The 12,639-nt window shown below is 43.7% G+C and overlaps 1 protein-coding gene across 3 annotated transcripts in view; it reads left to right on the forward strand.

Moving 5' to 3' along the window:
- The window catches only part of ABCA4 (ATP binding cassette subfamily A member 4), a 132,350-nt gene that overhangs the window by 95,685 nt on the left and 24,026 nt on the right, over positions 1-12,639 (forward strand). For all 3 annotated transcript variants that reach the window (XM_058716508.1, XM_058716510.1, XM_058716511.1), the window contains 7 exons: positions 1,571-1,665; positions 3,157-3,189; positions 4,624-4,729; positions 4,849-4,923; positions 5,155-5,324; positions 7,242-7,419; positions 11,564-11,679. In XM_058716508.1, the coding sequence (XP_058572491.1) occupies positions 1,571-1,665; positions 3,157-3,189; positions 4,624-4,729; positions 4,849-4,923; positions 5,155-5,324; positions 7,242-7,419; positions 11,564-11,679 (773 nt within the window). The remainder of the gene's footprint in view (positions 1-1,570; positions 1,666-3,156; positions 3,190-4,623; positions 4,730-4,848; positions 4,924-5,154; positions 5,325-7,241; positions 7,420-11,563; positions 11,680-12,639) is intronic.

Genomic DNA, 12,639 nt, shown 5'->3' on the forward strand with positions numbered 1-12,639 from the left:
CACCAGCAATTGTTCCAGCCTAGATTCTACCAGGGTAGCTTGGTCCCCTGGGTACCATTCTCAGCTTGGTGAGAATACAGGGTGATAGAGTGAAAATAGCTGGGCTGTGGAGACAGACAGCTAGAGATTGAAATCCTAGACCAATCACCTACAAGTTCTGTAACCTGGTGCAAGTTAGCTGAGCTTTCTGGACCTCAGTTTCTCTGGCTGTAAATTAAAGCAACAGTTCCTCTTTCATAAGAGTATAAGGATGAAGGGAGACAACATATATGGAGGATTTAATACAATGTCTGGCTCACAGTAAGCGGTCAGTAGATGGTAGTTCTCCTAGCATTTGAGGAACCAAGTGAAGAAAATGAATTAAAAGGAGTAAAATGGGAATGGGGAAGGGAGACAGAAAGTATATAAAAATATAAGGAATGGTATGTGATGGTATATGTGATGTGTTTTTAATGCCACCAAAAATCCCCTCAGCTACATCTGGGTGGTGCCCGACACCCCAGGCTCCTGATTGACCAGAAACTGAACTAACAGTGTAGACCCAAATTTAAAGTAGTATTGCCACCTGGTGGCCAAACTCATGAGCTTTTTGAATCCTCTAAAGTCGAAATAAGTTTCCAGTTCTGGATATATTTTGAAGCATATTATTACAATCTGTAAATTATAAGGCACTGCTTGACTTCTTTCATTCGTGTCACAAATTTATTGTTTAAGCTACATTCCAGCTACTGTTCTGAGTGCTGGGGACACCACAGAGCTCTCACAGAATTCATGTCCTATGGGGAGGTAACAGAGAAACAAGCAGATCAACTGGAGAGAAAATTTCAAGCAGAGATGCAGATGTGAAGATAATACAGCAGTAGGTTATGATCGAGAATGACAGAAATATAAAATACTTCTCTGAGGAGAAAAATGTAGGTTGATACTTGAATGAGGAAGAGCTAGCCGTGTGAGGTTGTCTGGGCAGAGCAAAGAAGACAGAAGGCACTGCCAAGTGCAAAGCGACCTCAGGAATGAGGAGTGTGCACTGGAGATGCAGGGAAGATACGTGGGGAGGGTGAGGAGTAAGGAGAGTGGCGGCAGAGGGCCTCAGAGAGCAGGGCAGGGCCAGATCATGAGGCCGTGGCAGCCATGGTGATGATCCTCAGAGGATCCCACGGGTTATTTGAGTATGGAAAGCATGGAGTGGGGTATTCTGATTTATATTTTTAGAGCTCAGTCTGGCTTCTAGGTAGAAAATGGATTTTGGAAGGCCAGGATTGAATGAGGGATACCAGTCTGGAAGTCTGTGTCGAGGTCCAGGTGAGATCTGAGTGGAAGCTTGGACTAGGGTGGCAGTCTGGAACCGGAGGAATGAGGATATTTGTTTTGGAGGTGGCTCTATCCTACCTTGAAAATGGATTGGAGAAAAGAGAGGGGCCAAAGATGACTCCCACTTTTTAGTGTGGGAATTAGGCACATGCCAGTGCTTTAGTTAGTATTTTCCCAGCAGCTGAGTCCATAAATAATTTTTGGAGAAGAACAAGCCTCAAATTCCAAGGTGATTAACACAGATGTCTCATTGCCTCAGAGAATACAGCACAGCTCTGAAATTCTACAAGATCTTACAAACAGGAACATCTCTGACTTCTTGGTAAAAACATATCCTGCTCTTATACGAAGCAGGTAAGAAGAGATTCTTTTATACTTTTAATCCTGGCTTCCTGTAGAATATATTAACTAGAGACAGAAGATAATTGATTCTCACAATGTATCAACTATCAGGGCAGTGGAAAATTTTATTTTCCCTGATTTGAGGGCCTCATCCAACCAAAAAAAACCAATTGAGACATATACAAGTAAAATGTAATTTAAGATTAATTTTGTTTTTGGTTTTTTTTTGTTTTATTTAGGCCAAGCAGTCTTAAAGTTTAACCCATGTACCATTAAAAGTAACATAAGAAAGCATAGAGTTTATCCAGTAATGCAGCCTCATGTTTTAACTGGTTAAGAAACAGAGACCACATTTAGAGGGAGAGTAAAGGAGAAAAGGTAGAAGAAAAGGAGAGAAGCAAGAGGGAAAGTAAGAAGCAAAGAAGAGAAAGGAAAAAATCAGACCAACATAGGAAAAAGGCATTGGGATGGCAGTGGGTGAGTGAGCCCACAGGTTGGCCAGGTTAACTGCACATTGCTGTAAATTATCACCTCCATCGCCTTAGTATGCCAGTGAGCTCTTCTGTAAGTGCTCGCTTCTCTCAGCTCTGCAGCTGTTCTTATCAGGCTCCACCCCGGGGATGAGTGGTTTCAGCAGCCCCTATCAGAGATCCACAACAGCATGCTCTAAAAAGAGGGTCAAAGGAAACCCTAATTCAGTCCCCATGTGCTCTGAGGCCTTAAAACATACTAATTTTAGTAGTGCATTCAGTTGCTTCCTCTATCAAACTCTGAACAAGGGATAAATGGACTCAGAACACACTGCTGGTGGTGAGAGCCGCTGCTGAGAGGGCAGTGCCAAGCCAGCAGTTAGCAAAATGAAAAATGCCATCCAAGCACAAAAATTAAGAGCAGAGTGCATAGAATTTATTCAATACTATAATAAACAGCAACCACCCAAACTTTGTTCTCAGCAACAAATTTTTGCAATATGGAATTTGGGATTTTGTGCTTGATGACCGTGATAGTTTCTGGGCCTAAACTATGAGGTCTAGAATTGGCATCTGCTCATTTCTTGTCTTATAATTTTACCCCTGATTGGCTGGAATTCAGTCCTTAACTTTGGGCTTAGACTAAGTCAGAACTTTTCCCAAGTGTGCAGGTAATTATGAGAGTCTTATTTATTCAGGATGGAAGATGGGAGGGCTGCAGTCTTCACTCTGAACTGGTATAGTGGTCCATTTTTCTGGGTCCAGATGGTCTGACAAATGACCTGACCACAGGGCCACGCAGAGGGCCCAGCATGTGGGATGTGACTTGGAGAGCCAATGGTGGAGTATGGTCCTTCCTCTGCATGTGTATTTGGGTTCAGCCCTTGGGCCTGGAGGCTTCCACACTGTTTGGATATCAGGAAATGCAAAACTGCCCTGGAGGACTGAGCTGTCCCAATGAGTGTTTAGGAAGGAAAGTTAACACTACTGCCTTACTTATGGTATTCATCGTATGATTTGTTTTGGCTTTCAGCTTAAAGAGCAAATTCTGGGTCAATGAACAGAGGTAAGAAACTATTTTTGTAAGAAGTTGAAATCTCATATCCCTCTAAAATAATTGCACATAAAAAAAAGCCACATCTCAAAGCCATGTGGGCTGCTCTGTATGTACTCAGGAATTCACAAGACACGTCCTGAAGGATATGTAGCTCTGACAGTAGGTGCTCAGCAGTTGATCTCGGAGGATCTATATGGGAGGTGGTATTTCCTGAGGAGGAGTTCCAGAGCATTCTCACTTGGAGAGGGTTCTAAAACTTCACAAGGATAACAGTGTAGAAGGCTGCAGTGAGAGGACTCATAACCTAAGCCCTGCCACTCTGGCATATCCCTTTCGAGCCTCAGGGAGTCTGGCCCAGCCCCAGACTCACCCTGTTCCTGGGACATTCTGGAGGCTCAAATGGTTTCAGAGGTTTGGAGGATCATCCAGGGATATTCTAAGAATGAGCTGTCCTCCCGGGGTCCCTCAGGAATAGGACCTCTACAATGAAAGCAGAGCTGATGTTGACTTGATTTCCTGGGTAGAGTCTGGACCACGAAAGGGAAATCCCCCTAGAGGGAAGTGTGGGGCTTCAGTTGAAGCAGAAATATTGGGGGGGGGGGGGTGCAGTTTAAATCCCTGAGAAATAAAGTTCCCCTCTTCTGCCTTGCCTAAGCAGCACATTAATTTTATCCTGTCTGGGAGTTTGGCTTTTATCCTGCCACTGAAGGGCTTTAAACCAGAGAGCGACAGGCTCAGATCAGTGTTTGAGGATGATCACTTGAGACTTCTAAGCACTGTGGAAGATCGATTAGAGCAGGAGAGCCAATGCTAGGACCCCAATTATGGGGCTAAAGGCAGAGAGGATGGTGAGGGACTGCCAGAGGCTGGCAGGGGTTGAGAGGCACGGACAGAGAGGCCCAGCGGGACTGATCCTGACCAGATGAAGGTGAGCCCACTGCTGCCAGAAGTGCCCGCAAAGCACAGAAGTGGACCCATAAAGGAATCATTGGTTGGAGTGTAAGGAGAGTCAGGGAAGACTTCAAAGAGAAGATGACGTATAACAGATGAGTTGGAGTTGGCCAGTTGCTCAAAAGAGGGAAAGACACTCCCAGGAAGCTAGCAGCCCCGCAGAGGCAGAGAAACTAAGGCAGCCTGGACCACCAGGGGCTCTGGAAGTGATCTGATGTGGCTGGAATATGCCACTTGAGGGAAGGCATGAGGAGGGGCTAAGTTGGAGAGGTAGGCAGAGACCAAGCTCAGTAAAGATTAGGACTTATCCCGGAGGCAACAAGGAAGTGTTAATAGTACGTTTGTAAAGTGGAGCCATGTTGTTCCCTGGTCCAGAAAATCCCCCTCAAAGTACACATTTCCCTTCAGAACCTGAGAGAGTTACTGACAAGTAGGAAGCAGCACAAGCACAGTTCATGGCACTGACTTGAGGACTTCTTGTTCCCTTGTCAGGTACGGAGGAATTTCCATCGGAGGAAAGCTCCCGGTTCTTCCCATCACTGGGGAAGCACTCGTTGGATTTTTAAGCCACCTTGGCCAGATAATGAATGTGAGCGGGGTATGTAAACAGATTGAAGATTTGAATAGAACTTTTGACATGCTGGTTATCATGAAACAAATGATCATGAGGGCTAAGCAGGGAAGAAACCCTGGTGCTTGTTCATTATGGTTTTCTAGGGCCCCATCACCAGAGAGGCCTCTAAAGAAATGCCTGCTTTCCTGAAACATCTAGAAACTGAAGACAACATTAAGGTATTGGCCCTACATAATCTGCCCTAGAGCTAAAAATTCGCATAAGCTAGTTATTTTAGTTTTATTTTCCCAGCTTAATTAAATTCCATCCCTTCTCCTGTTGAAATCTAGCATGGAATGTCTTCCAGCTGCCAAACCCTTCTTCCTCCTTACATTCTTTTTCCTGCAGCTCATTTTTTCTCTAAACAGCTGTAGCACCACCTAACAAAGCCTATTATCTCTGTCCCATAGGTATGGTTTAACAACAAAGGTTGGCATGCCCTGGTGAGCTTTCTCAACGTGGCTCATAACGCCATCTTGCGGGCCAGCCTGCACAAGGACAAGAACCCTGAGGAGTATGGCATCACCGTCATAAGCCAGCCCCTGAACCTGACCAAGGAGCAGCTCTCAGAGATCACAGTGTAAGCCACCATGGCCCCCAACCTCACAGCTTGCTTGTCACCCTCTCCATTCTTTGGACACCCCAAGAGGATTCTCACTAACATGAGCTGCTGGGCTGGATGGCAAGGTTGTTAAATTAGGCACACATGAACATGAGACTTTCAAACGCCTTGTGTACCAAACTGTTTGGCCATTCTTTCTCTTGGCATTTATTTGGAAAGTAAGCATGTATATAGTTCTCTTCCCTTTCAGGTCTTGATAACAAGTTGCTCCTGGAGCTTACACAAATATTCTCCTTTCCAGTATGCAAAGTGACTGCCAGGAATTGGGAAAGTTGAGTCAGTCTTTCATCTCCCCGGAAGTAATCATCTTAGATTCTGGTAATATCCCTCAGATGACCAGGTTTTCAAGATATCAATAGATCTTTGCCTTCCTCAAGCTTAGGTTCTTACTGCACATTTTCTGGCAGTAAAAAACAATAATCTTGTGCAATTTTGTAGTATGTGTGCTCCATTTGAGGCCTGTTTTTGGTGGGTATGCCTTTGTTAGTGCAGAATTCTTCTGGTAGGCTGTGAGGGTCCACGTTTTCCTATCCCAGTATATTGCCCTGAACACTGGGCCCTGAACATGTCAAATGTCATCAGCTAAAACTTGGGCCCTGGTCCCTCTGGCCTTCCTCTGGATACCCTCTGAGGCCCTAAACTAAGGAAGAATAGTCTATCCTACACCAGTTCTCACTCAGTCCAAGTTTCTGTGTCTTCTGCTAAGCCTCTTGAATCTGAAATAAGAAATAGGAATCTTCTGAGGTTATAAAAGTAGCATATGAAATAGTATATGTTCATTAAATAAAGTTTATAGAATAGGGTTTTTTTAATTTATTTAATGTTTTCATTTATTTTTGAGACAGAGAGAGACAGAGCATGAGCAGGGGAGGGGCAGAGAGAGAGGAAGACACAGAATCTGAAACAGGCTCCAGGCCCCGAGCTGTCAGCACAGAGCCTGACGCAGGGCTCGAACTCACAGACCGTGAGATCATGACCTGAGCCGAAGTTAGATGCTTAACCGACTGAGCCACCCAGGCGCCCCTAGAATTTTATTTTTTATTTATTTTTTTATATGTCAGTTTATAGAATAGGGTTTTAAAAACTTACTTGCCGTAACCCTACACAGTTTTTGCCTCTAAACATTTTTGTGTGTTTTCTTCCAGTTATTTATTCTGTTTTTACTATATGTATGGATCATGTTCTTTGTAGTTTTATCAGGGCAGCACAAAAAGCGCTCCTTTCTCAGTGAGGACACTGCCCCACACCAGGGTCATAGTTTGTATGTGAAGCTCAGGCAGACTTCAGCCCACACCTGCCCCCTTAGCCACATGCTTTCTCTTCAATCCAGGGAAGGGTGAATAGAGCCAAGCTTCTATGTAACTGGCCTGTACTCTTTTCACTTAAATTTACATTATGAACATTTCTCCATGTTGTGATATGTTTCTTGAAAACGTGACTTAACATGATTTCACACACCCTATTGCTCTACATAGAAAATTCAAGTTATCTATTGACAAATTATGAGACCTAATGAGAGCATTATAGTATATGAGATTAATATAAGAATCCATTTCTATATACCATCAACAGATAATTAGAAAACATAATAAAATTTGTTTAGATTATCATATTAACATGGAAAATATTCAATGTTCACATTAATATTAGTATTCAGTTGTAACGTGGAACAGGAAGCCACAGATACCCATTTAACCTTGACCCAATTTGACTAGCACAATTGAGTGAAGCGACAAGCTTCCAGCCACTGAAGGGGATTCTGGAGGCTGCTACCTGGAGTTGGGTGAGGACTTCCCAGAGTCTAACTTTGTCTTTCTCCTGCATTTGCTCCTCCTTCTTCACCTCTGTCTCCCCTTGTCTCTCGTCCTGCTGCAGGCTGACTACTTCGGTAGATGCTATGGTTGCCATCTGTGTGATTTTCGCCATGTCCTTCATCCCAGCCAGCTTTGTCCTTTATTTGATCCAGGAGAGGGTAAACAAAGCCAAGCATCTCCAGTTTGTCAGTGGAGTGAGCCCCATAACCTACTGGCTGACCAACTTCCTCTGGGACATTGTAAGTGTCAGATCATGGCACCTCCCTTGCCTCCAAGGCCCAAGGCGGCAGGTGTTTGTCTGCTCTGACTGAGGGGACATGGCAGGGTGGGGCTCTCATACTGTCAGGGCTACAGGAGGTGCTATGCCGAGGGCCTTGTGTGTTCGCTGTCTCTTTGAAAGGCACAGAATTAGAAGCCCCGAGTTGGGGAAGGATGTGGGGCTCAGCCTAACAACTGCTGAGTGAGGGCACCGAGGGGCCTTCTGACCCACTGAATAATCATTGCACTGCAGGCATGAGGCTGGCCTTCTGGACATAATCTGGAGCTGAAGAGGTAATATCAAGAGGTCCTTCATCCTACATTCTCTTCTTACATACTGACCTACCCCTAAAAGGGGGAGGATGGAACTTCCCTTGTGGTAGAATCACCAAATAAATATAGGACATCAGTTAATTTTAAATTTCAGATAAAACAATGATTTTAGTATGAGTATATCCCACTCACCCCCCCAAATATTGCATAGGACAGACTTACACTAAAAAAAAAGTATTGGTTGTTTATCTGAAATTCAAATTTAAATGAGCATCCTATATTTCTATTGGCTAAATCTGGCAACCCTACCCAGTGGCCTTACTTTGTTTTCCCCATTAAATCCAATTAGCCACCACTTTAGGGAACATAAAGAAAAAATTATCAAGTCAACAGCAGACTACCACCTCTCTGACAACCAAGGTTGTTGGGAGCAGGAAGAAGTCAGGGTGGGTTAATTTATGACAGGCCACAGGATCAAAATAATTTGGTAGCAAAGGCTTAGTTATATTGTAGCAGGGATCATTATGATACCAGCTCCTGTTTTCTGGGGACTGTGGGTGGGTAACAAGATCCTTTATTTTATCCCAGTATTCTAAGACTAACGGGAGTCTCTACTTCATGTTATGATAAGATATATCATGGTGGAGGTCAACACAAACAACTTTTTTCACTGTGGTTTTTAATAATTATGATAAATACTAGGGTTTATAAAGACATGATTTCTTTTCTCTTACTCAGCTTCCTAAACACATTCATCACTTAACATTACAAAACCAGAAATCTATCAGTAGCAGCTAAGTTCTTTCCTCTCTGTCCTGTCTACCTGAGAAAACACTGAATGCATGGGGAGGAATCAGAACCTGCAAGCCTCACTTTGGATGAGAACATCACGTGTAGCCACCCACACTGGCTCTGTGCTTTAAACATGAAAGGAGCTAGGCTTGCCTGCATTGAAAAGCTATTCAAGTCCTGGTCTTTGCATTCTACTTTTTTTTAAAGACAAGGATTATAAAATTTATACTTCAGGCTAACCCATGTGTTTGCCTATCTATAGACATCTCTGAGCCAAAGGAGAAATTTGTGGCTGGAAGGGTAGAGTGGGTATCTCGATGGGAGGTGATATTAGCAAAGTAGACATTTGGCAGGCCAATGAAGAGTTAGAAGATGGTGAATATGATGCTATCATGCTTCTGAGGCTCTAGAATTTTAAGACTGGCCTGGAATCTGAACTGTAGGATCTACAGTGTTGGAACTTAGCACCCTCACTAACCAGTGGCAAAAAGATAACATATGCCTGAGGGTCATTGTTGAATGAATGAGTGAATGAATGAATGAATGAATAAACACTTATTGTTTATATCATTCACTCAGCACAGATAGGATATTTTAGGTTATTTTTTTAATGTTTATTTTTGAGAGAGAGAGCACATGTGCAAGTGCAAGTGGGGGAGGGACAGAGCAAGCTCTGTCTGAAGCAAGCTCCAGGCTCTGAGCTGTCAGCACAGAGCCCGACACGCGGGGCTGGAATCCATGAATTGTGAGATCATGACCTGAGCTGAAGTTTGACACTTAACCGACTGAGCCACCCAGGCACCCCTAAGTTATTTTTTATATGTCATCTGTTTTTCTTTCAATTTTGAAACAATCACAAAATTGTTATAAAAATAGTTCAACACTTTTTTTCTAAGCCATTTGAGGGTAACTTCCCAACAGGATGCTTTTCACACACACACACACACACACACACACACACACGTACACCTCGTACCTCCAGTGTCTACCTCCTATAAATGAGGACACACCCAATACAGTCACAACATAACTGTCAACATCAGGACACTAGCACTGGTGGGTCACCTCCATCTTGTCCTTAGACCCCACTCAAATTTCATTAATTGCCCCAATAATGTCTTTTCTAGAAAAGAGTCTAGCTCTGAGTCACTGCATTTTGTTGTCCTCTCTCTTCACTCTCCTTCAATTTGGAATGGTTCCTCAGTCTTTTCTTGACACCCACAACCTTGACCTTTTAAAGATCATAGGCCAGTTATTTTGTAAAATGTTCTTTGAGTTTGACCCAAGTTTTCTCATGATTAGATTCAGGTTATCGTGAATGGTGGTATCATTCATTCAGTGGTATCATGAATGTACTCTGTTCTTCTCACTGCATCTGATCAGGTAGCTTCTGATTTCAGTTTGTTCTATTACTGATGATGGTCACTTTGGTCACAAGGTGTCTGCTGAGTTCCTCCATTTTATAATTGATAAGAGTTGGGGGAGAGGTACTTTGAAGCTATGTAAATATCCTCTTTGTTATCAGACTTTCCATTTATTTATGTATAGCCATGTGGATTAATGGTTCCTGTGTTAATTACAGCCTGATACCATTCTTATTCATTTTGATGCTCAGATTATCCCGTTTGGCCAGTGGGAGCCCCTTCAAGCCAACTTTTGTTTTCTCTCGACTTGTGTCTTCATCTTGCTTGAGCACCTCCATGCTCCCTGGCATAGTGAGATGTTCCAGGCTCATCGTGCACGTCCCTCAGCCCTATCCTGGAATCAGCCATCTCCTTGTGGAACGCTGGTTCCTTCCTATGGAAAATAATCCTCAGAAACCAAGATCTCAGGGCTATATATTTTCTCTGCCACTGAGGTATCAGTGGCTTCAGGCCTTCTCAATGGAGAGAGATGTATGTATATACATAGATATACACACATTTACATCTGTATTTCTCTGTCTACACACCAAACAATATGAGCTCACTAAAACCTCCATTTCCAATCCCAACACCATGGGTTCTCTGTGTTTCCATATTTGTGACTCTTCCTCAAGAGTGAGGAACTGGCTTCTGTTACCCCTGACTCATTTACCTGCCTGCACAATATACCTGTATGGAACAAGTCTCCCATCTCTGCCACCATCTTCTCCCTCATGTGGACATCCCCCTCTAGTTGCTCTAGCTGCCCCCTGTGTGGAGGTCCTCCTCATTCTGCTCTGGCTCTGATAGCCCCAACCAGATCGACCCCTATAAGGACATGCTCCAATACCCCACACCAGCCGGCCCTCTGTGGGATGCTCTCCTGACTCTTCTCAGGTTCTCATCCTGCTTGGGACTGCTGTGACACCTCCTGTAACCCCATTGTGAGTGCCCACCTCTCCCTGTCCATCCTGGACTCTAGGACTGAATTGTGTAGGAAGGGAAGAAAAGGGATAAAGTGGTAAAATGGTATCATCTATTTGAAATTCATGAGGCCAAGACCTAAATATTTTAAGTTTTTTCTGAATCCAGAGACATGCTTAGAAAGTAGAATCAACAAGACTTTGTGACCAATTAGAAAGAGAAAATGAAAGATTAGGTGGAATTTGATAATTCATTCTTTCAAAAGATATAGGCTGACAGGTCACGATCTCGCGGTCCGTGAGTTCGAGCCCCGCGTCAGGCTCTGGGCTGACGGCTCGGAGCCTGGAGCCTGTTTCCGATTCTGTGTCTCCCTCTCTCTCTGCCCCTCCCCCGTTCATGCTCTGTCTCTCTCTGTCCCAAAAATAAATAAATAAATAAATAAATAAATAAATAAATACATAAATACATAAATAAATAAATAAATACATTAAGGATCAAAAAAAAAAAAAAAAAAAAGATATAGGCTGAAAGTTTCCTGCACTGGGACGTGGAAGTGGGGAGGAAAAGGAGGACAAAGGATGACTTATCATATGTTTGCTAACTAAGAACTGTTAAGACAGAATCAGAATCCCAGACCATAATAAGTCCTGGAGGAGTCTGCCCCAAGCCTCATTTTATAGAACTGAAAATAGAGGTCTCTAGAGGTTAAGTGCCTTGTTCTCCTCTCTTCAAGATGAATTATACTGTGAGCACTGCTTTGGTGGTGGGCATCTTTATTGGGTTTCAGAAGAAAGCCTACACTTCTCCGGAAAATCTTCCTGCCCTTGTTGCACTGCTCATGCTGTACGGGTGAGTTGTTTGGCATTAGCTAATGCTGCCCAAAGGAAAGCCAGGGGAGGGGGATGCTCTTCTGACAAAAAAACAGAGTTTCTGGCAGCCACGTTAGCTTCCAGCACCCAATAGGGTGTGTGGCTACTGACAAGGAATTTGTCTGTCTTCTGTTTCTGACTCCACACATGGAGGTGTTCCTGGGGCTCAAATGAATCTTCTTCCACACAAACTGTGGCCTGACTAGAGTCTGGGGATCTGTCATTCTCCCATGCCTCACCCAGCTCTGATTCTGATTCATCTGTGGCCAGCCTGTCCATCTCAGTGTTTCCAGCTGTACTGGCCAAGAGTTATTTGCACACAGAAGACTGCAGCTGAAAGGCTGTTCCTGAGTCAGGGCCAGAGGATGACACAAGGATTAAATCCCATAGAATCATACAGCAAAGCATGCAACTTTATATCCAGGCCTACCTCTTACTGTATAACACTGTCCTGTAACCACAGACAAGTAATCTGGGCCTCAGTTTCCTCATCTATGAAATGGAGATAGTGATACCTGATCCTTCCTACGTGGGTCAGTAAAGTCCTGCCAGAGCAATGGTCTCTATTCCTCTCTCTTAGAAATAGAGAGTTCAGGAACCAGCCTGACTGTGACATACCAACTCAAGTGAATTTTAATGATGAGCCTATTGGGATCTTAGCTCAGGTTTGGTGATCCAGACTAGAGTGGGAAGCATTGCAGGTTAGAGACTGCCCCCTCTGCTTTGTAAAAGGCTTTGTAGTTTATAGGTACATTCACAGCCACCATCTCACTTGCTCCTCACCAAACCCCCATAGGTGGTCAGGGGAGGCATTATTATCTCCCTTCAAAGATAAGGAACAAAGACCAAGGGATGGAGTAGCTTTCTGGTCTTCCTGGGACTCCCACCAGTTCAAGCATGTCACCTCTTGTGAAGGGAATGTATTATATTTAGTGGTGGT

The sequence above is a fragment of the Neofelis nebulosa genome, chromosome 2 (assembly GCF_028018385.1).
Source record: "Neofelis nebulosa isolate mNeoNeb1 chromosome 2, mNeoNeb1.pri, whole genome shotgun sequence".
Classification (NCBI taxonomy): Eukaryota; Metazoa; Chordata; class Mammalia; order Carnivora; family Felidae; genus Neofelis; species Neofelis nebulosa.